Source organism: Cebidichthys violaceus, unplaced genomic scaffold (genome assembly GCF_023349555.1).
Source record: "Cebidichthys violaceus isolate CVI_PGR_0920_01 unplaced genomic scaffold, fCebVio1.0.p SCAF_28, whole genome shotgun sequence".
Classification (NCBI taxonomy): Eukaryota; Metazoa; Chordata; class Actinopteri; order Perciformes; family Stichaeidae; genus Cebidichthys; species Cebidichthys violaceus.
In genome coordinates this window covers 851,958-874,712 of record NW_027176461.1, presented here as the reverse complement: position 1 = coordinate 874,712, position 22,755 = coordinate 851,958, and the positions used below count along the sequence as shown (strand labels likewise).

At 41.8% G+C, this 22,755-nt stretch overlaps 2 protein-coding genes across 7 annotated transcripts in view; both read right to left on the bottom strand.

The window, feature by feature from the left end:
- dtnbb (dystrobrevin, beta b) overlaps window positions 1-6,906 on the bottom strand; it is a 32,406-nt gene extending 25,500 nt beyond the window's left edge. For all 5 annotated transcript variants that reach the window (XM_068721505.1, XM_068721507.1, XM_068721508.1 and 2 more), the window contains exons 1-5: window positions 6,679-6,906; window positions 4,028-4,074; window positions 2,926-2,993; window positions 2,599-2,679; window positions 2,289-2,502 (exon numbers count right to left, since the gene is read on the bottom strand). In XM_068721505.1, the coding sequence (XP_068577606.1) occupies window positions 2,289-2,502; window positions 2,599-2,679; window positions 2,926-2,992 (362 nt within the window). In that variant the 5' untranslated portion in view covers window position 2,993; window positions 4,028-4,074; window positions 6,679-6,906. The remainder of the gene's footprint in view (window positions 1-2,288; window positions 2,503-2,598; window positions 2,680-2,925; window positions 2,994-4,027; window positions 4,075-6,678) is intronic.
- A 1,133-nt stretch (window positions 6,907-8,039) lies between these two features.
- On the bottom strand, window positions 8,040-22,210 carry asxl2 (ASXL transcriptional regulator 2). 2 transcript variants are annotated; one of them, XM_068721660.1, is made up of 12 exons: window positions 22,037-22,210; window positions 20,162-20,244; window positions 18,960-19,068; window positions 18,570-18,711; window positions 17,187-17,305; window positions 16,043-16,163; window positions 15,695-15,754; window positions 15,020-15,180; window positions 14,611-14,707; window positions 14,369-14,474; window positions 12,845-13,574; window positions 8,040-12,463 (listed from the first exon to the last, which is right to left on the bottom strand). In XM_068721660.1, the coding sequence occupies exons 1-12, from the start codon at window positions 22,091-22,093 to the stop codon at window positions 10,688-10,690; spliced, it is 3,561 nt and encodes a 1,186-aa protein (XP_068577761.1). In that variant the 5' UTR covers window positions 22,094-22,210; the 3' UTR covers window positions 8,040-10,687. The 2 variants fall into 2 exon arrangements, with proteins under 2 accessions (XP_068577761.1, XP_068577762.1); XM_068721661.1 differs by lacking the exons at window positions 18,570-18,711; window positions 18,960-19,068; window positions 20,162-20,244; window positions 22,037-22,210 and adding an exon at window positions 18,007-18,354.
- Window positions 22,211-22,755: the final 545 nt, after the last annotated feature.

The following is a 22,755-nucleotide window of genomic DNA, read 5'->3' as shown; positions in this document are numbered from 1 at the left end:
AAGGTGAAAAGTTTCATTCATAAGCAGTAAATCGCACCTTTGCTCGAGTCAATGCACTGACTGGTTTTGCCACCACAGCCTTATTTGGTCTGCCACGACCAGTAGATTTTGGTTGCTTATATTAGCTGTTCTCTATACTTGTGTTACTGTCACTCTATGTTTTAGCGTATAATATTATCCCACAACTTAACAAAGTTAAATTATAGAGTTAGATACAGTTGATTTGCTTTAATAAAAGATAATGTAATATTTGCACAGAAATATTACACGTTGCAATGATCCTTTCACCCAAGAATTCTGCTGAGATGTGAAGATGAAAACCAAAAGAAAAAGATGTCACCAAGATTAACATATTATACAACAGTGCACACGCCAAACTCAATTTGTCGTGATTGCATTTTTTGATGTTGCATCCAGTCGTGTGTAAAATGTCAAAATTCATGAACTAAGCCTTAAATCACAGATTAACACAGGATTATATTCAGGTCAGGCCGCCTCAAGACCCCTTAAAATCTTTTCAACTTGCAAAAGAGACCAGCTCTTTCATTTTCGGATTCATTCAGCTCTGGTTTCCGAGCAGAGGTAACAGAGTACATGAAAGCTCCTCAAGCTGCCTAATTCAGTTTGAACCTCAAGGGACAGATAGCGAAACTGGCTTCCTATGATCGCAGACAGTCATTTCCACAAAGTTCCCCAGAGATACGGCGGCACGAATAATGACGGAGCGGGAGACCAGAGTGGCCTTCCAGATAAAAGTGAACCAACTGAAGGGGTCGATGAACGGACGAGGCGAGCAGCCAATCAATTTGAGCACACAAAGTAGAATAATGAGAGAGAGCTTCACAGTCAATAGTCAGCCTCTGAGCTCCTGGGTGCCTTGAGCACAGAGCAGATGTTACGAGGAGGGAAATACAGTAAAACATCAGGAATACTTCAGCTGATTGGGACAGCACACATTTCTGTCTCCTGTGTTGTAGAGAAGGCAGATGTGTGTTTGTTCCAACACGATTTCTGAGGCCTAAAACCTGGCTGGATGGATAGTTTGTACAATGAAGTCAGGACCAGAGCTTCCACTGAGAACACTAAAGGCATGTGCCGTGTATTTTTTTCTGGGAGTTTGGGGCTTTAGTTTAGCTTTATACACCTACACATGGATTTTTATTTACCAGAATTTAAGTTCTTAGCAGTGTTGATAGGGCTTCAAATCAGTATTTGTAATGGGAAATAAAATGCTTTATATCTGGAATTTCCTAACAAATTCCAAAGAATCCTGCAAAGAAAGAACTACGTAATGTGGTACCAACTGAGAGTGTCGTGTGACAGTTATTTTATTCAGAGTAGCTCTGCTGATTAATCGTTCAGTTTATAAAACATCAGAAAAACAAATGCCCATCACAGCTGAGTTTAAGGTGAAAGTCTTAAGATGTCCAAAACCCAAAGATATGTAATGTCCTATACTTTAAGACAAGAGCTCAGCAGTACATCTTCACACTGCAGAAGCTAGAACCACCGTTTTTTTTAAACGCTTTAGTTAATTAGTTGAAAGAAATTTTATTGAATGCTTAATTTGAATAATAATACAACAGTTTAATCAATATATAATGTACAAATAATCAAACAAATGTAGACTTTCTTTTTAGTGTCTTAAAGGGTACCAATTTGCTTTTTTAACCATGAACCCGCTGACTGTCAGGACATTTCTTCAGCAGACTAGATAGCAGCCAGGTAATTATCGTTATTATTTATCGAAGCGTTTCACAAACTCATTTACGTTAATTGTCTGTATCTTGATTGACAAGCACATAGGGTCAAATGGCATCAGTTTGTTCGCATATTTTTCAGTTTTTCATGTAAAAAGTGAAGTGAGTCGTTGTAACTCTTCTGAACAGCAGCCACTGTGGCCAAAAGCAGAGATTACTGTACATTACTGGTCACACCAGACCAGGTGAGGCTTTAGAGACAAAACAACTACATGTAATGACTTGTGTGTTTTACCTGGAGGGGTCAAGGCTCCCACAACTACCTCTTTAGGCCTCCAGATACTATTTTAAGTTGGTCACAACTAGTATGCAACCAGTGACAAAGGCTCACAAGTAGACCTCTTTTTGGGAACCACTGCTCTAAAATATATACAAGTCCTTTAGCTTCTGAGGATCTTGTTAACAACCAACCCCCCGGTTTGATGTGGCTTCTGCATCAATGCTACCCACAAAAAACAACAGAAAAAGTGATTCTGATCACCAGCGACAGAGTGTAGCACTCCTCTGCACCGAGCAGCTGGCCCGTACCTGTCGTAGGTGGCCACCATGAAGTTGAGCAGCAGCCCGATGGACTGCTCCACGTTGATCTGGTGGGTGGTGGGCAGCCGCTTGTTGAGCTGGTAGTAGATGGAAGACAGGATCGTCTCCAGCCGTGACACGTTGATCTCAGCGTTGTGGTCCAACGTGTTGAGCCCGTTGTCACGAAAGGCTTCGATCATGTTCCAGACATCCACCAGATGAACTATGAGGGGGGGGGGGGCAGACAGACCGGGATCAGACTGTGTCTGTTTCTCTTTTGTGTCACGGTGAAATGAGAGGAACATCTTTACGCTCTTACGGTTGCATCTCTTCTGCACAAACCGGAGTTTGCAGGCGGTCCTGTAAGTCGACAGTCTGATTACATCGAAGTTTTGAGCTCCTGCAAAACAAAAGCTCTCAAATTAATGCTACGTCTGTCCAGTTTAATCATCTCAAATGAAAGTCTTTCCAAAACACAATCGGGATTACAGGAAGTGCATTCAAACACCATCGCTGGCTTTGTGTGGGAGGAATGATGCTGTACGTGTGAGGGACCACACATCTCCTGCGCAACTTTTCGAGCCAGTCATAGAATTACATGAGTATGAATAGTGAAAAGAGATTTCTCTCAGTCGACTCCACTCACTCATTTCCATGAAGAGCTGTCTCTTCTCCACCATGGCCTTGCCCCGCTTGCTGCCTTCCTCGATCATTCTGTGTCACAGCAAACAGCAGAGCACGCAAAGACGGCAGCTTGTTAGTAACACAGCTCAGAAACCTTGCAAGTGAAGATGATTAATGTAGATGTTATTAGTGGAGTTGAAGAAAATGTTTCAGACTTCTCATTTCTGAGGTAAGACAATACATAAATGATGACCTAAAGCTCATAAACTAACATCTTTTAAAAATGGAAGATTTGGTTTTCATGTGCTCCTGAACGCTGGTACACCAGAAGGAAACGGTTCTTTCATCTGTATTATTTACTCTGTACGTCAAGGACTGAATCAGTCATCACTCCAGCTGTTCTCTTCACTGTTCAATACATAGATTATATGGCTTTGGTTGGCTGTTTAACAGATGATGAAACAAGTTATAGGTATGAAACAGACCCTTTGTTGATTTGAAAGACTCAGACTGAACTGTCAGTTGGTTTTACTTCAGTCATAATTTGAATTGCTGGAAATATTAGAGATGTGGGATCCAGTTAAATGAAGCTACAGACGTTCAGCTTAGTTCAGCATAAAGACTGTAAACGAAACAACACATTACATCTCAAAACTGACATTTTAAACGACAAGTTGTGGTTTTTACATCAGAGGTTTTGGGCTCTAGAAAGAAAAGAAGAACCTTTCCGAAAATGTCAAACAATTCCTTTAAAGTGTGTTGACAATCTGCATTTTGTGGTAAAAATCAACTGCACAAAGATAATAAAAATTATTTCATCGTGCCGCCGCCTAAAAATGAATGATTCCCACAAAGACTTTAATTCAGTCAGGATGCAGGTATCAGATTGTGAATGGAGGAACAAATCATCTCTGTCATACCAAAGACTCTACTTCTATTGAACTATTTCAACTTTGACTTTTGTTCTGACGTCTGATTCAACTTCAGTGTTTTCAAAGTCGATTCATTGTTTGTGTCGGCTTTTTTGTTTCAACACAGTACTCATACCTGTGGAAGACAAACCTGTTTTTACTCCACAGCACAGATACACTCATAAGATATAACATTCAGAGTTCCATATTTACCTGTCGCTGGCTGAATGTCAAACAAAGCGAAGCCCTAAACGTCCACCCTGTGAAGAGAAGCCACATTGGAAGAGTCAGTGAAGTCTTTTCACTTGACGTCACCGTTACGATGAGAGCTATCCCTCGCTGACAAAAGTGGAAGTTGACTTTTGAGTTAGTAATTAACACCTCCCCACTCTCCCCTCCTTCAAGGACTTCATTAACTCTCAATCTGTGCTTTTGTCCCCCCCCCCCCTCTCTTCCTGTAGAGATATTGGTGCGCTGGCTGGGGAACACTCCAGCGCCCGTGGTCTGTGCAAATGATAATTGTCCATGACATCCCGCTCAGCAGTGACTGCATCCTGTGGGCTAATGACACCGACTGAGAGCTGCGAAGGAAGCACTTAATGATGACGGGCACGGAGCACATTACAGCTGGCCAATGAGGGAGCAGCGCTGGGTGCCCCCAAACATGTCTGGATCACATGCGTGTTTAGAGGGTTCGCTGATCTGCTGACCAGCAGAGCATGGGCAAAGGAACCAAGGTTCTGCTACCCCGAGGAGGTCCACAGACAGGCAGGACAGCTCTACTTCTTTATTTCTTTATTCATTGCTTGTTTTAGAGACACTCTTCGTCTCTCGGTGATCTCTGCTGTTGTGACAGAAACTCTTTCCAGTCACTAACTTGCTGCTCTGTCTGGCTTGTGTTGAGAGGTTCTTATTGCTGGTCGCAGGGCTTTTTAAATGGACCCTGTCCACTGAAATGGAGCCAAGCATTTTTATTGAAAACAATTAGTATCATAATCAGGGTTACTAATGATAACTTTAGTGATTAAGTCTGTGAAATGTCAAAACACAATGAAGTGAGCCATCACTAGATTAATCTACTATATTATTATCTATCAACGGAAAACTAATCAGTAATTGGACAACGATTTGGGTAATTATTTAAGCAAAAATTACAAACATTTGCGGGTTGCAACTTCACAAATGTGAGAAGTGAATTCTTTTCTGTCATATATTTAAATATTTCTGGGTTTTGGAGTGTAGATCAGACAAATCTAGACATCTGAAGACGTCACCTTGGGCTCCAGGGAGTTATAACATTTTATAGACAAACCAATTTATTGATTTGATAATCTGAAGATTGATCAATAGTGACAACAGCTGTAAATTGCAGCTATACCCATCACCATTCCCAGAGCTCAAGGTGACATCTTTAAGTGTCTTGTTTTTTATCCAAACCCCAAAAACATTCAATTGACTTTGACGTAATGAAGAGAAAAGCTGAAAATCTTCTCTTTTGAGAAGCTGAAACCAGAGCGTGTTCGTCACGCTTGCTTTAAAAATGACTGAAATGATTAATTGCTTATTGAAATAGTTGCCATTTATTATTTTTGTTGTTGTTGTGATCAATTAACGGACTGATGTGGCTGCATTCTAAGACAGCAATAAAGCAGTGTGTGCTAACTTAAACAGCAATGTTACTGCTCTGAAAAGATCGTATGGCGTGCTGCAGCTAAGTGTGCAAATTATGGCAATAACTCAGTCAGGATTAAGGATTCACTTTGGTCATGATGGCAATTGAAAACACTCGGTCAGCATAATTGCATATTAAATGGAGTCCTAAATGGGCAACACACGCTGTATTTTTGGAGATAATATGTCAGAGGAGCACTGCACTACTTGGGAGGAAAGGGAAGAAAACATTTGCAATGCAGTGGGAGACCCAACAGACACATGTCAGCAAAACAACACAATGGCTCATTGTAAATATTCAGCCTGTGAAGTAACTGCAGAAAATCCATGAGTAGGCAACTCAGGCCCTTTGCATTGGAAGGCAATGGAAGCACTGCATGACAGCAAATGAATGAGTTTAATGCAGGAGTTGATCGTTTCATGTTAGATAAGGAAACGGAGACAAGTTGTTAATAATTCATAGACAAAATGAATTCTCAGACCAGAGCACATTCAAAGGCACAGACCACAATCGTTGTGGTCTCATTAATGGGATTTCTGTCCCGTTGCATTTACTCATTTGCACAAAAATAATCATAACCTCTTAATTATTTTGAGATCAGATCTTTTTGTTGGACACAAATAGACTGTGTGGTTATCATTATAGGCGCAAGGTGCATTTTACTGTAACCGCACCTTCAGCTTCGAGTAATGACAACATCCTTTGACGCGAGTCAACATAAGGACTCGGTTACTGCAGTACCTCCCTGCCGCTGATATCACCCACTTCTCGGTTTCCACGAGCCTCATTTCTCACAGTGAGCAGCCCTGCAACACTTTAAAATTCACTTCCGAAGCGACGGCACCGCACATACGCAGCCATATTGGTGATTTAACTGCCTATTTACCTTATTTCCGCAATGGGAATGGTGTGTCGTGATGCCCATATATTTTTTTTAGGGGTGGGGGGGATAACAAACAATGGCAATCCTGCATTTTTTTTTTCAATTCTCACTGACGTCTCGACTACAGAGAGGCAGGCAGCTGGCCTTTACCGGAGGAAAATCACGCAGGTTGCGTTTAGAGCATCATCATCATCATCATCATCATCCTCATCATCGGCAGCAGCAGCAGCAGCAGCAGATGGGAAGGATAAGTGGTCCGGGCTCAATAAAGAGGATATTTCCTCCGTTAATTCACAGTCGCACTCTCACCTTTTGGTGAATCCACGCGCGTGTCCGCCGACGTTTACAGCTGTCTGCGCGATGAGAAACGGTTCGGACGATCCATCGTCATACCTCAAACCCGCGCTCTCCCCCGTTTCATTCGACTTCAATCTGGAGAACTGCGGTTTGTAGCCGCACACGGAAACGTATACGACCGCCCCGCTCCGCTCGGCATCGTCAGCGACCCAGCGGCAGAGGACGGCAGAGAAGAGCAGAGCGCGAGAGCAAGCACGGAGATGCCATGCGCGACCACCTACTACACTTTACGCATGTGCGCACGCACGCTGGTTAAAGGCGCACTACTACTATTTCTGTTTTTTTGCTCTGAATTATGATCCTCAGCATGAGAGGAGTGGAGACGAGACAAGAAACGGATTCAATTTAGCTTAAAGGGTTATTCCACTGATTTTATTCCACTCTCATAAAGGTGGGGGACTCAAAAGAGACACAAATGAGGATCCACATTGCGTCACAGCATCTCTAGTTGTCCACCATTCTTCATTCAAAAATAAATTCTGCATTTTAAGTAATATCCCCACTGTTTCTTAACATTGAAGCGCGTGGCTCTCCTGGAGAATGTATTGACCCTGCAGGCTTGTGTTATACTCACCAGTTTGTCTTTTTTTCAACATAAAGACATCATTTGTATTGGACAAAACATGATGTCTTTATGCCGAAAAAAAGATAAACTGGTGAGTATAACACAAGCCCTAAATACAACAAGAAAACGGCACCGTAGCTGCTACATTCACCCAAAATTGACCCAGAATCCAAAAATAGATGATGACCATTAGCGGTGTACATAACCGCATTTTAAGCTTGGTGATTGGATGCTTCTTGCTGCAATATTATAAACAATATCAATCTAGACTTGCATTTTCTGAAAAGTACCCTGGGATAACATTGAAATTGCAAATGCCCCTTGGGAGTCGTTAATTCTCCACACAAGTGTTTTTCGTATGTTTTTATGCCTTGAACTTTCTACAAAGAAACTGATGTTTTCTAACGCAGTGGTTCATTGTTTTTAAACTGATGATTCAAACTGGAGAGTATCCAAGCCTTAGAAGAATTACGAAACATGGTCTATAGTAAATAAAAAGAATGTTTAGGTCCAGTTATTAGACAACCCCTGCTCACTTCTTTCAAACTTCACACCTCCAATTTGTAAACTCAGGCTTTCTGCTTTTTAATTTTTAAAGTTTCGAGCCCAATCTGAGAGAAACCTGATGACATTAAACACAGAAAACCCAAAACGACTGTTTTCATAGAGTTTAGTAAACTGAACTTCAGGTGACCGTTGACCTTCCTCTGTGTGAGGTAAACACCAGTAAACACACACACACACAAAATGCTTTTCTTTTCATTATTTATTCATAATAGTCTATAACTTCTGATAAAATACACTTTGTTTATAAGTGCTGATTACTATATTACATTCACCCGGAGTTTAAATGGAGACAAAATGACACAGACATATTAAACAAATTCATCTAGTGATAAACGTTGACATTTGAAAATGGTGGTGATTGCCCATGACACATTATGACCTGCTCCTCTGAATGCACACACAACAGGTATCTTCACGGGGACGGCTGCCTGACTCACGTTTCAGTCCTTATTAACAAAGATTTCAGCTGCCTTTTGGGTTGTTTGATTGTTTTTGTTAATTTTTATTTTTTTTGCAGTGCAATCCAGTCCCCAACTCTACATGAGTAAATACAACATCCTAACATCACATTCAACCAAATAAGACCTAAATATTTATGGGGGGATGTATTAAATTTGTGTTAACAAAATCAAATAATGGTACACCAGTTTTAGTGAAATGACTACACTAAATCTGTGGAAAGCTCTCCTGACTCTAGCCCTATAATCTTAAAATCAATTTTCCACAAGACATAAGCCCCCATTTAATAACAAATACATTTAAAAATGGACTTTGTTTAATCCACTGACCTACAAATGGTGCTTTAAAAACATATCTTTGTGTTTTTATAAGGTAATGACACAAATGTAGACAGCTCAAAAGGTACACTCATACGACAACATCTCTATGGAAAAATACAGACCAACAGATCCATAAACAAAAGCTGGGCCATACAGAATATTGATACCTGGGCAATTTGATTTATAAAAGACAAGTTATTCTCTGTACGGTGGCCTGTCCAGTCCAAACAAAATCATCAGAAAAAACGGACAGCCAATATATTATTATAGTAAATACCCTGTTGATTTTCAAAAACAATTAGCAAATAGATTTTTTAATATAAAATATATTAATTAAAATATATTACTTTATGATTACAATATTACTTTCTTTATAAGGTGACTTTGGCTTGTTACCTTGAAAACAATTGCTATAAAACAGGCCTAAATAAAGTTGATGCGTCTTAAATTGCAATCAGCACGAACACCAAAAACACCTGCTGAGGTGACGCTTCACACTGAATGTTAACATGTGGTACAGTAAGGACTCATACTGTGTTGACATTATCCAAATGTGCCGATTCATCATTGCACACATTGTAGTTGTACATTATATAAACACGATCCAGTATTATTGTGTGCTTACGGTGCTTCACACCACATTAGAATGATGGCTAACGCTCTTGATTCTCTGGAAAAAGGCCATTTAAATGGGAAGTGTTAAACTCTGTTCATCAGTGTCATCTTGTACCTCCGAATCATTTTGTAAAACTGAAGCATGCTCTGCTGAATCATTCTATGATAGAGCATTTAGCGTTTTAGCATAACGTACTGTTCTTCTCCATTTTCTTTCCACATTAAAAATAATTTTGTAATAAAACAGGATATACGCAAGCAATGTGTGCTGCATGAATAAAATAAAATACATTTCTACATCTAGGCATATACCGTAAATAGGCAAATATTTACAGTGAAAAAGCAAAATTATCCTCATTTTCTCCCCTTGCCTTAAGTTTTTTTTTTTTTTTTTTTTTTTTTACTGTTTGCCACTGCTGATCTTTCAATACAGACATACAAGCATGAGAAAACTCACCTCATGGGAGACAATATCTACAAACTGGCTTTTTTGGGGAGAAAATGAAGGTTCACAGAGTAGGAAGTGACTCTAGACCTTGACCTGGAAAATATCTCAATTTGCCAAAAGGAACATAAAGTCATTTCTATATATAGATTATTCTTCTTTTTACCCCCAACGTTTGAATGTAAGTACACAGTTACTACCATATATCCAGGTGGTTTTTAAGTGCTTTGCCTTTCAACTGTTAGTCAAAGATTGATGTAATGTGCAATCCTCACGAGTCATCGCTCAAAATTCCATTTATATTCTCTTTCTAAAACTATACATGTTCTTTCTAGTTCTTGAATCTGAGTGTGATCAGTAATAAATGTACAGTTTCTATAGAAAACAGTTACTGTGAGTTGCACTTTCCTGCCATGCGTGCATAAATGCCAGGAGGTATTCTACAACAAATGATTATCATTAGCGCCCTTTTTTTTTGCCTTAAAACCACAACTGATTAGGCCCAATAATAAAAAGTGTCAGTATTAAACACAACAGTCATTATGTTCTACAAAAATAGCAACATTCATTTTTCCCTCCTTTTTTTTTAAACTACACATATATAAGTATATATAGATATATGTATATATATATATACATCTATATATAGATATATTTAAAAAAATATATCACACTAATCCTAGCCGAGTGCAAACGTTGTCAGACTTTATATTCGTCACACGTCTGACAGACTACTGATTTGATTGAAAACTGATTGACATCTCTATCAAAAATTGCACCAAACTACTTTTTTGTCGATGTTGGTGAAACAAAAGACCATCCAGTGTAAATCCTTCGCCACAGTGCCCACGTGCTGGTTGTTTCATCTGGAGTGTGGCTAACGCGCTTCACCCCAGCAGCGATCGATTGGGGATGACCCGCTCCTGCTTCGTGTCTCGCTTCAATACAAATCAAACCACGATTTTTCTTCCAAGTGTTATTCATTTCATATCATCGCACAACTAAACACGACACGCACAGTTTCGAGGGGCCGATGCAGTCGTCGTGGCAAAAGGCTCCGCACCCTTTGCACATGATCATCGCCTTCAGTCTGCAGTAGCACTTGGACTGCACGTCCTCCATGTTGGAGCCCTCGATGAACGACTGCTCGGCCGAGGGCTCGCCCTGGTTGCCGTGGTCTAACGAGTGACCGGCCGGTATGGTGGTGACGGTCACCGAGAAAGACATGACGCCGCCGCCGTCCGCCTCGGACGAGGCCGCGGAAGAGCCGATGCCTGCGGCGCTGTGGTTCAGAGTGTGAGGTACAGACAAGCTGATGGTGCCACCGTAGCACGACGCTGCCACCACTTCCTGATTATCCAGCGTTCTCTGGGTGTGAAAGGCAGACTGCCGCTGGTGAATGGGGTCCACTTGGGCGAGATATGGCTGGGAGTTTCCTTGGTTGCTATTGTGGAGTTCGAGGTGCCTTCGGTGTGACTGAGAAAAAGGGCTGGTGTCTTTGGCTGTCGCGTTGTTGTCGCCGCCACCGCCGGCTGCACTGTCCTCTGATCCGGGCTCAGTCTTTACATTGGAGCAATGAATGCTCGCTGCTTCATCGGACTTGGTTATCGAGAATCCATGCTGCTCCGTTTTAACCCCGCAAGCAGGAAAGAAACATTTCCTGGAAGGTTCCTCTTCCTCTTCTGTGCTTTCCCTTTTGAAACTGGACACAGACACGTTGGGGATGACAGACTGGTGCAGCCTCTTGCTCTCCGGTCCTCGGCCGTATGTGGACACATTGAGCAGGTAATGTCCCGTCATGGCAGGCCTGGGCATCCTCTTTCGACCCAGAAATCCTACCGAAATCCTGGACTGGTCCTGACGTTCTTCTGCATGCAGCAGCTGATGGACTTTGTGCTGAGGTCCCATACCGCCATAAGGCTGGCTCTGCTGGCCTGTCCTCTGCATTAGAGCCTGCAGGATCTGCTCCTGAGTCTCCTTGTCAGGAAGTTCCCTGTGGTGTCTTGTGTATTCTGAGACCACTCCTGCTCGTCCTGCTGTACTGAACTGGTGGGACACCGGCTTATCATCCTTGTCCTCAGCAGAGTGTGGTGTCTTCCCCTTACTACCACAGGGTACGTTTGACATCTTCACTTCCACTTTGGAAAGCGGTTTTGGGAGGACCTGCTCCAACGGAACCTCTTTTCCCTGCAGAAGCTGAGTGACCAGCGGGTTATTTGCAGGGACACAGGAGTTGGTCTTGGTTGATCCAGCAAGTGATGGGTTCTCCCGTCCCTTCAGAGCGTGCACAGATGACGGAGTGTGCTGCATATGAATGCTATCGGGTCCTGCACCGACGGAACCAGCAGGAGGACCTTTGCGTTCTTCATCAGATTTGCTGAGGTAAGAGGTTTGACACCAGTTTGGGCTAAGCTGGCCAAAAGAGTCCAGTGGGCGAGAAAGAGGTGTACTGGTGCTGCTGCTGCTGCTGCTGGAGGCCGGTAGCCTGGTCGATGCCTGTGGGGACGTTGGGCTGGTGCTGGGCGATGGCCGAGTCTGCTCACCGCTGCCTCCCCCTGGCCCCGGGCCTGGCACCGCTCCCTTAGATGCAGATGACACCGCGGCAGCCGCTGCTCGCTGCGCTCGGGCTAGCTGAGCTTTAGCTTTGATGTCGGCCAAAGTGCGAGCACCGGTACGGCCCGGGCTGCTCAGAGGGGCCGGGAGGGGAGTCCTCGGGGAGACTTGACTCGGTGACAAAGGAACGGGAAGAATTCGTGCCACTGGGATCTGCAGAGTGAAAAAAAGGAGATGTTATAGAAATACTTCAAGAAATGTTAGTAAATGAAAAACATCCATAAAAGAAATTTTCTCCACAACATAGCAAGGTAGCTGATTTACGGGATTTATTTGGGAAGCTAATACCGTTTGGAATATACTGATAATAAAGATCAACAGCAGAGAAATGCAGGGGAGTTTGAGATATTTCTACGAACATTTGATCATTTTTGACAAATTTTTTTGCACATGCCTCTCTAACTGCTGTGAATGTGTGACTGCCGCACTCTGCAGGAAGCTACAAACTTGTCAGAGCCACCTTTCAAGCCTACAAGTGGTGAGTTATTTTTGTATACTCAAGAGATAGATGCATAAATCAGAGGAGTTTCCTACCTTCAGTGGTGGAACCCTTTGATTTGTTGCTGAAGTTGGTGTCACAGGGCTAGATATGGAAGACGCTGGAGGAGATACGGAGGAGACTGAGGACAATGAGGAGACTGAGGACATACGGGGCCTTTTCTCTGGTGTCAACTCATCCCCAATCTCACTGAGGGATTTCCTTTTCAGCGGCTCTGAGGGGCCACTGGGCTCAGAGATTACCTCTTTGCTCTCCTCAGCAGGCTTAACCACAGACACCGGCTGCTCCTCGTTTACCTCTGAACTAGCCGGTGGTGGACGGCTCTTCTTCACAGGCGACTGGGGGACTTCAGTTTTCTCCTCCTTCACTTCCTCCTTGTGCTCCTTTTCAGGCAGAGCACCTGCCGCGGCCCGTTCAGTCGGCCTCTCCACCTCTGGTGTTTTCACTGCAGGCGTCGGCCCCGGCTGTGCTGCGGCGCTCAACTTCCGGTCCTCAGCGTACTGCGCTCGCCGTGTCTTCATGGGCTCAGTGGTGGAGACTGGCTCTCTCTGAGCAGCCTGCGCCTTCGGAGGCTCCTTAGTGGGCTTGGTGTCTTTCACAGCGGCAGCAGCAGCATCGCTCTGGCTGCTGTCCTCGCTGTCCTTGGGATCCTCTGGTGCTTGAGCGGAAGGTCCCGTCTGATGAGGAGGGGAACGGGGCCTGGCAGACTCCTGATTCGCATCAGCCTTCGTCAGCTCTTTGGATTCCTCAAAGCTGAGCCCAGAACTAGACCGAGAGAGAAGAGGAAGGTTGAAAGACAAATGAATAAACAAATCCATAAATTAAGTGAATTCTCTCTTAAAAGGAACACAGATGTTTTATAAAACACTAAGCTTTTGAAGGAATTATTAGGAACACACACACTCAGTAGGGCTTTAAAGTGACAGTGATTAACAACGGACACACATTAACAATTAAGTTGCTAGTTTTGTTTCATAGATCACTGAATAAAAGCATTACAGCGCAGTTATTGGTCACTTTAAAAAAGTTACTCAGATTCCCTACATTTGTGTTCATTTTTACATGCATGCTGAGTTGTTGTCGTTTTCTTTTTAAATGAATTCAAAATCTGTGATGAGAGGCCTTCAAATGAATGATGAGAGGGGAATATGAAACTTAGGAATTAAAAATCATCCACTCAGCCTTTTGCATATCATCCCGCTTTGATTTGCATCTTGATCCATTATTGAGCCTCCAAATTAGATTAAATTTGATCTTGAAACATGTTGTTGGATACAATGTAATTCAATACAATGTGATGAATAAAGTGAACAAACACTGTAATTCAACTACTAATGTAGTTATGTTACCGAGAAGAAATCGTATTTCTGTAAATGTGAAGAAAAACATCCTCAGGAAAAGTAAGATTGCCACTCTCCTGTTTGTAGGTCCTAGATGGCTTTTTATGTGAAAGGAACTGTCTTTTGGTATTTGGAAAAACTGAAAAACAATATGCCTTCCAACTTCTCTAAAGCCGGATTAGTGAATGAATAAATAACATATCATGGAGGAGGACTTACTTTTCCCCATAATAGTTTTCAAAGAAGGCTTCCTTCCACAGCTCAACTCTCTTTTCCTTCTCTATTTCTTGGCGCATTCGTAGCTGCAACTCAGGAGTGAATTCCCCTGTAGAGAAAAAAGTTACATAATAAAAGAATAAAGGATGTGTTGCACATGTTCTGTGTAGTAGCACTGAACCTTGGTGACATAATTGTTCTTCGAATATGAGCTGTTATTAGTAGATGGAAACCGTTGCACTGACCCTCAGCCAGTCGCTCCTTCCAAGACTGAGCCGCTGACGTGAAGAACTCGTTGTTCAAGGCAGAACTAGTGACCTTCAGAAGGCCGTCCATGCAGGCCTGGGGAGAGGAGGCACAATGTTATGACTGACATCATCACAATCACCATCACTGCATCAGTACATGGACTTGTGCTTCTCATATGTGATGCACATTTAAACGCTGTAATAAATGCTGTACTGAGGTTGGCTGCGTGTAAAATGTTCATCCATGTGCAGATGTGTTTTCTACATTTTCAAAACAACTATTTAGCGAGATAGTTTCACACATTATACGACGATCGACAGGAAAGATGGGAAATCACATGCAATAACACAACACTGAGTACATTTAGTGCTTGATAACGCATAAGAAGTATAATTTTAGAGGCACCTGCCGGTCAACTTCAGGAAGAAGTTTGAGCAACCTCTGTTGGCAGTCTGGAGGCAGGACGGAGAAGGTGTGCTTGTTGATGATCGCCCTTAAGTTGGTGTTAACCAGAATGGAGTCTGGTGTTTCCACATCTATTTTACACTTTGTACGTTTCAGCTGCCCTGCAATGTAAAACAGGAAACAGATGTAAGCGAAGACGGATGAAGCAATGCCAATCATGCAACTGAGATCTTGAGTGATTTACTCTCACGTGTTGTTGTGTCATTCATTTTCCTTCTTAACATTTTTGTTCTGCTAATGTGGGATCATTTCACTTGGTCCCTTTATTAAAGGATGCAGTTAACTCCATCAAAGTCCGAAATAAGTTTGCACCCACCTGTGAGATTATTTTAAACGATTTTAATGGATAAGGTTCGCTTTGTTCTACATTCTACCTTTTGTCAACAAACCCCATGAATCAACAATACATGTGTCGGTGTGTAGATACTGTCCGACTTCCCTACCCTGCATGTCAAACAGAGTCGGAGTAGATAAGTACATTAGAATACGGTGAAGCAGCACCTCTGACATTTACGCCAAATTTGGAAGAAATTCCCTCCGGGCGTTCTTGAGAAAACGTAGAAATATAGAAGTTCAGCAGCCGCTGGATTAACTTAAAGCAGATGTGTGGCTTACCTGCACCAAGGCGGCCTGACCTCTGAGAAACCTTCCTCGGGACAACCGGGTGGCATGAGTCTGTTTGGACAGAAGGAGAGGAGTAGAAAGAAAAAGCCCTGAGATCCAACTGTTTCCACATGGATGCTGCCAATTATATGAGTCATGTTTGGATGGTGATGGTACAATGCCTTTTGTTGTGTAGTTATGAGTGAGAAGCAATAACAGGACAATACATAAGAACTGCATCAGTCATTTAGCGTCAAAACTGTGTGGATTATTGTGCAACGAACGTTAATATAATGTCCAAAGTGACTACTATTCATTTCATTTTATATTGTATCTGACAATGTAACAGCTGCCACCTACCAGTCTTTGTAGTGATGTTGTCAGCCATATCTTTGATGGTTTTCAGAAGCAGTCTAGGACTGGAGGTGGTTGGCATTCCTCCCTGTCTGCGCTGGTTTCTCTGTTGCTGCTGCTTCAAGGCCTGAAACCGAGCAAAGCAAGGGAAGGAACAAATGGCCAGCAGTATGAGAAAAAGAGTGTGAATGTGTGAAACTCTGTTTCCCTGCAACTACTCCCCCAGGGCCACTTGCCTGGTTAAATAACAGCTAAATAGCAGTGCAGCGATGAAACATAGGTTGCATAACAAAAGCATAAATCAACTCTGCGTTGTGAATCGCCTCACAAGCACAATGTCAACAGATTAAAGAAGCAATCCATGACAGTCCGCTCATTGTCTTTGCTTTGTTATAAGAAGACAAATACACAATAAATCTCTCCGGCGCCAATATTTTTGCCAAATCTCCACCTTCTTGTGTTTCCTACACCCAATACATGCACACAAATTGGTCTTACACAGCCAAAAACAAAAAGTTCCACACCAACACAGATGGAGTGAATTACAATCTGTGCAATCAAGTGAAATCTAATTAGATGTAACACAAAAAGCCAATAGGAAAAATGTTGAACAGGGTGGATTATGAGGACATTAATACTGTAAAACCAGCTAAAGGCATTTTTCCTGCCGCCTCATTGTTTTAAATAATCAGCACAAGATGTTTTACAGGCAGGCAATGGAAGGATAGTTTGTGGCTGCTGACAAGACAATGTGGGTTATGTACACATTTACTGAAAACGTGTCAGCGAAAAACAGTTCAGAGAAATGTGGTGAACTCTGCAGAGAAGAGTGACGACGTATGTTGACATGGATTAGAGGTGTGAGACTCAGATTCAGATCAGAACTGTATTTTGTTTTAATAGTACCAGTCTCCTTTTAAAAAGGCTACACATTGTAGTAAACTACATGAATATATTACTGAATTTAACAAGTTTGTATTGTGTGTGTTGCAGCGTGGGGTGGCAGGGATGTACATGAGGGTGTGGCAGGAACTCGTGCCCCATCTGAGACGTGTTTGCACAAATAGTGAACGTAGTATTTACTCCGCTAAAAAGCTGTTATTAACACAATCAAGACATAAACAATAAGGAATAGCAAACCCGTCTTTACCTGTTTCAAAGCTTTCTTGCTGTGTTTCTGCGAGGGAGAGATGAGTTTACTGGTGGGGACCGAAGGCGACGAGCATCGAGGCTGCGGAGAGGACGGCTGTGACTGCAGCTTGGAGGGAACTACGAAATACAAAAGTACACAAAACAGATGCTACAAAATACACTTCCTGAGGGTGGTGTATGGACTTTATCACATCATGCTTTTGTTTTGATGAAACTGAAACCAATACCTTGCACAAAGAAGCAGATTGCATTACCTTGCTAAAATATCATATTACTAAAAATGGGCTGAACGTCTCAATAGTAAGATTGTTCACAGCAACCTCTCTGTTCTATATTTCTACATACTGCAGCAGTTCCACTTGTTTCTTTTTCCGATGCCACTTAATTTGCATTTGACTTTGTGGCTCTTTGCATTGATTAGCTCAAAAATAAAACAATATCTGAGTCCTCCCACTCGCATATAAACCAAGGTTATTTGCTTGGCAGTTTCTAACTTGTGCATAATGAGGAAGTGGTCACAGGTCATGCTGAGAAAATACAGTTTCCTGTTTTAACAGTCACTTAAAATATTCAAGTGGCAGAGAGAAATAATGAGAGTCAGTGAAAGCACAGCGGGAGGAAAACAATATAGTTTCTACTTGAAGAGACGATCATTCTTCAAAGTTTGCTCCGGTGCACGTGTGCTATTCACAATGAGATGGTTTGACCGCACAGAAGCTCAGCAAAAACCGCCATGTGCAGCCTGCCGCTTCTCCGCTGACAATTAACGATTAAAGACTTCATGGACACAACGTGTTTGCTGAAAAGATAAAACCCACCTTTTGCTCTCATCATGTTTGATGCTCAGTGTATTCCAGGGACTATTTTGTGAGGAGACGATGTAATTTATGCTTGCCTCTTATACTGCTTCTTCAGCCGGTTTCCTGTGTTTCCGCATTGACTTTTCACCACGGCTCCGAAGGGGCGTTAACTGTCATAGCAGAGCGCGGTAACCAACCAGCAAAAATGAACTAACGAGTAGAGCTGCAGCCCTTACTTAGTGGGTCATGACTGCTATTGATGGCGAACGGAGTGTATTTCTGTCCTACTGACAAGCCTTTATTCTTTAATACAGTAGACAGAGCTTGAAAATAAAGCTAATTTGAACATTGTAGTTTGGTGGTATTTAATATTACTTAGCTTGCAAAATTGGTCTACCATCAGGAATGTTTAGCTATGACGTAGTGGTGATGTTTTTTAAATTTCTTTCACTGTAGTTTCTGTTAACATCTCCATTAAATATTCATGTGTTCAAGCTATTATGGTCTGTAAACTCTACTTAAAGTGGATCTACTTAAGGGATGTAGTGATATGCAATGATCCCATACGCGGAGCACAGTACCTCTTCGCATCCACCTTCCTCTCGTGCCGTCTCCTGCGAGCGCACTGCTGCTGTTTTCTGTGCTTTGGGAGTCCGACAGATCGTCACTGCTCTCCTCAGAGTCCTCCTCGGACATATCCTTCGCAACATCAGAGATGTCCTTCTACATGAAAAATAATAGAGTACACAGAGACGTACAAGACAAAGAAGAGCAGTTATTTTCAAGCATCTTCCACGCCCATCCCACGTCATACTGATTTAAGTATAAGAGCGTGAAGATATTTATCTTTGGTTATCATGTTATGATGCCAACCAACCATTATGTTTTCCTGCTCCTGAAGTAGACTGACATTGTGAATGGTCTTTTACATAATAGTAGCCCATTAACGATTTTCAAAGCTGCTAACTAACCTTTAACGTGTAGACCCCCATTCTGCCTGGCACTTTGTAGAAGATCCCCTCCTCTCCACGAGAGTTTGTGTGCAGCATTGCGTTCAGACATGCCAGCGGCGAGGTTCCACTAGATCATGAAAGAAAAAAGAAAAAGAAAATTACACATCTGTTCCCCAATACATCAAACAGCTGGGAGAAAGACGCAGGAAAGGTAAAGGCTGGTCTGATATCTGGGGAGAAATTGCTACCATGCGTCAAGAGGACACGTATGAGTTCAGGTCAGATTCACATCAGTGACGGTGTGGGCAATTCACTGAATGTTTTACTCAGAATCAGTTGAGTAAAACTGGTTCTAGACTAATCTAATCATTGTCAGGACCTGATATTCTCATATTAAACTGGTCCATCATCATCTGTTGTATAAAAATCTGCTCTAGTTAAGTCAAACATTTTTAATGCAAACTTGAGTGAATTAAGAATGCACATTAATGCCTCAGCAGCCATGCAAGAGACGTATCCAGGGGTAACGATTATATTTATGTTATTCTATTCGGTGTAAAATACAGTATGTTACGTAAAGTAAAGCAAAACCTTTGGTAATAAAACAAATTGAGAAAAATGCAACATCTGTTATTAATTTAGAAAATGACACTAGTTAGGGTTACAAATATTGCTGGATCATTTATCTCATTAAATTTGCACCCCCAATACATTTTTGGATAATGGAACTGTGTTAAACTTTTGAATCTATAGAGCAAAAACATCACCATCAGGATCCATCCTTTACTTTGTTAGAATGTTGAGTAATTTACCATATTGAAATATATAAATGTGTTTTTATGCAACAGGTGGTTATAAATTGTAGCACGTCTAGGTAGCATACGAGTGTGACTCTAACACTGTCTATATGCAACTGAACCTAGGACATATTATTGTTAACAACATGCAAAAGGTAAAACCAAACAAAGTGGCATTGCAGTGAGTTTGTTAAGATAAGGGGTGGGGGCTAGCTTTGTCTTACCTTCTGGATGAGAACAGTGACAATGAAACAAAAAGAAATGAAACAGTTATTAATTGAGTAAAATAACCGTTACTATGTGAACAAGAAAAAGGGAAGTACGTGATATGAGCAATCAATAACAGAGAGCTGTGTCATCCCTCTCTCTTTCTTGTGATAATGTCTCCTATCTTTGTAAAGCTAAGAAAGGAAAAATATTTACCTTATTTCTTTAAGTCTTTCTCTTTGGATCACCTGCAAGATCTCTTTATGGCTCATGGGCGTATTAGGGTATTTCTCCAAAACCTAGAAATAATTAAATATCATTATCAAAGCAACACAGTTATGACGTTGAAGTGAGAGTGGTTGTCATAAAACATGATGAAGCACACTGAAGAATCCACATAGGCAAGAAGCTTTCTAACAAAGTTTCCACAAAGACTGTAAGAGGAGGATATCACTCTCAGAATAAGCCACACCACAAACACGGTGTGGCTTTTGCCTTTAATAGTAGATAATAGAAAATAAAACAAAATGTTTGGTTCACTAGCACATATAAGTAGGAAACACTGTTATAACATGAACAGGGAATGCAGCAAGATCACGTTCATAACAACGTTGACATCAGCTAACAGCAAAACATATCAATTAAAGAAATGGTTAGTTAGTACCCAGTTCTGTCAGTACTAGAACGTCACTGCACCTTACTGTCCTCAATCTGTCCATTTGAACTTCCCTCCATCTGTCTGTTGTCACCTGTGTGTCTGTCTTGAAATTGCCAGTCGACCCTCAGCTACCTGCATGCATGTCATTTATTGTTGTTTAGCTGTGTCTGACTGATTTATATATTTCACATACTCTGCATGCGTTTATGTTTTGTGCCTCTGACATGGATGTTTTTTAGTGTCCAACAATGCAGCATAATCTAGTCTTTAATCCTCTGTGTTGCATGTCTTGTTAGTACTTGACAATGTAGTATAAGAGTCTCCTGAATGATGATACTGCTTATATTAATATTCTCACTTCTTTCGTTGATTCTGCATGCATTGTAAAGGGTCAATATTGCATAACTTATATTCTGTTTTTAAGTTTACTTTGTAACATCTGCCATCTACCAATAAATAAAATAAAAAACAAGCTCACAGTACAGTAACAGTACAGAAACTTTTATTTTGTTACGACCTTGTATAGACTTTGTAACGGTTCATGTATCCACCGCATTGCTGTAACGTGTTGAGCATCTCTGCATAACAGGACTTAGGTGTGTAGAAACTAACGGTATTACAATTAACTGTCTGTAGAATTATAGCTACGTTATGTGAGCGAACTACTAACAATTAATAACCTAAAACTCAGTGGAGCTAACGCTACTGCACAACTGAACAGTGGATGTCTTCACGAGTGATAACCTTAAGCTTTAATTATGAAATAGTTGTTGTGGAGTTTGGATATTTTGCAGGCATTAGCATGCTACGCTAGACAGCTAGCTATAATGCTAGCAGCATTCATTACTGTATTCTGATACATCGCCTGACGTTGGCATGCAATATATTAACCTGGTGATGTATTAGGGCGTTAAGGCAACGTGTGGAAAACTTAGTTAAATACGAACACTGTATGTCACGCTGTATTTCATTTGCAGCTGATAGCAAACAAACTTGTTGACGAACTCTACGTTAGCACAGGAGCTAGCGTGCTAACCTGGCTAGCCAAACTCTACGTTAGCACAGGAGCTAGCGCGCTAACCTGGCTAGCCGCGCGCTACCCATGACGTGATTACTTAACGGTTACTTCATTCGACTTCAGATCGTGACAAACATGTCATCCGCGCTGTGTGGACGCAACACACACATATGGGGAGTTTTTATTTTAAGGAAAGGTGCTTTAGGGGGAGTGCACACAGCTGACAGTCGCCTCGCAACGATGACAGCTAGACGGCTACAGTGACAGCGGTCCTCCAAATGTCCAACCGTCAAACACGGGCCTTAAATCTCGTCTCCACTAGCAGGTCATGAACTCATAAACACAGTTGTACAAAGTGGGAGCGTTCAAGGAAAAACAACCACAACAAACGGCAGATAAAAAACACCTAGAATACCGTTTTTGCGGCTTCCGCCCACGTCCTCCCCTTCTTTTTCTTCTGCCTCTCCCTCATTGTTGATGTCTCTTCTATGCAGAGAGTAGTGTTGTAATGTGTCTGTTCCAGTTGGAAGTGTTGCTTTAGTTACCGCGTAAGATCCACTCTCCGTCTGCCATGTTGGACTTACTGTAAAGAGTCACGTGACTCCGAGGGAAACGTCATCTTTACTGTATAAAGATGTCATTGCAAAGTGTTCCAAGTTTCCCCCGCATATGTTTATAAAGCTGTCATCGGGCAATTAACCGGCAACATAACCGCATAACTCTCGGGCAAAATACAGTAGGCAGTTCAAGATCATGTCCGTGTTTATTTTCACGTGTAAGCAAAATGGACTTTTGCACGATTTGCACAACTATGAAAAAACAATAAGGCAGCTAATCAAGAGAGCATAGCAGGCTTCCTTCACATTTTTTGGCTCACAATTACATTGCCAAGAAACCGAAGCAACAATGCATCAAGCATACAGGATAAAGACCAGGGTGGCCCCCCAGTGGTTGGGGCCCTCAATTACCACCTTCCACTTTTCTTTTTTTTGGCAAAGACCAGATACATTTCAATACAATGTAAATTAAAATGTTATCAAATTGAAAATAAAAAAACTGTTAAAACAATTTAATATATCTCTGGTTTTGACTGTGCTAACCATGTAGACGGGGGGTGAGCCAAGATAAACTTGA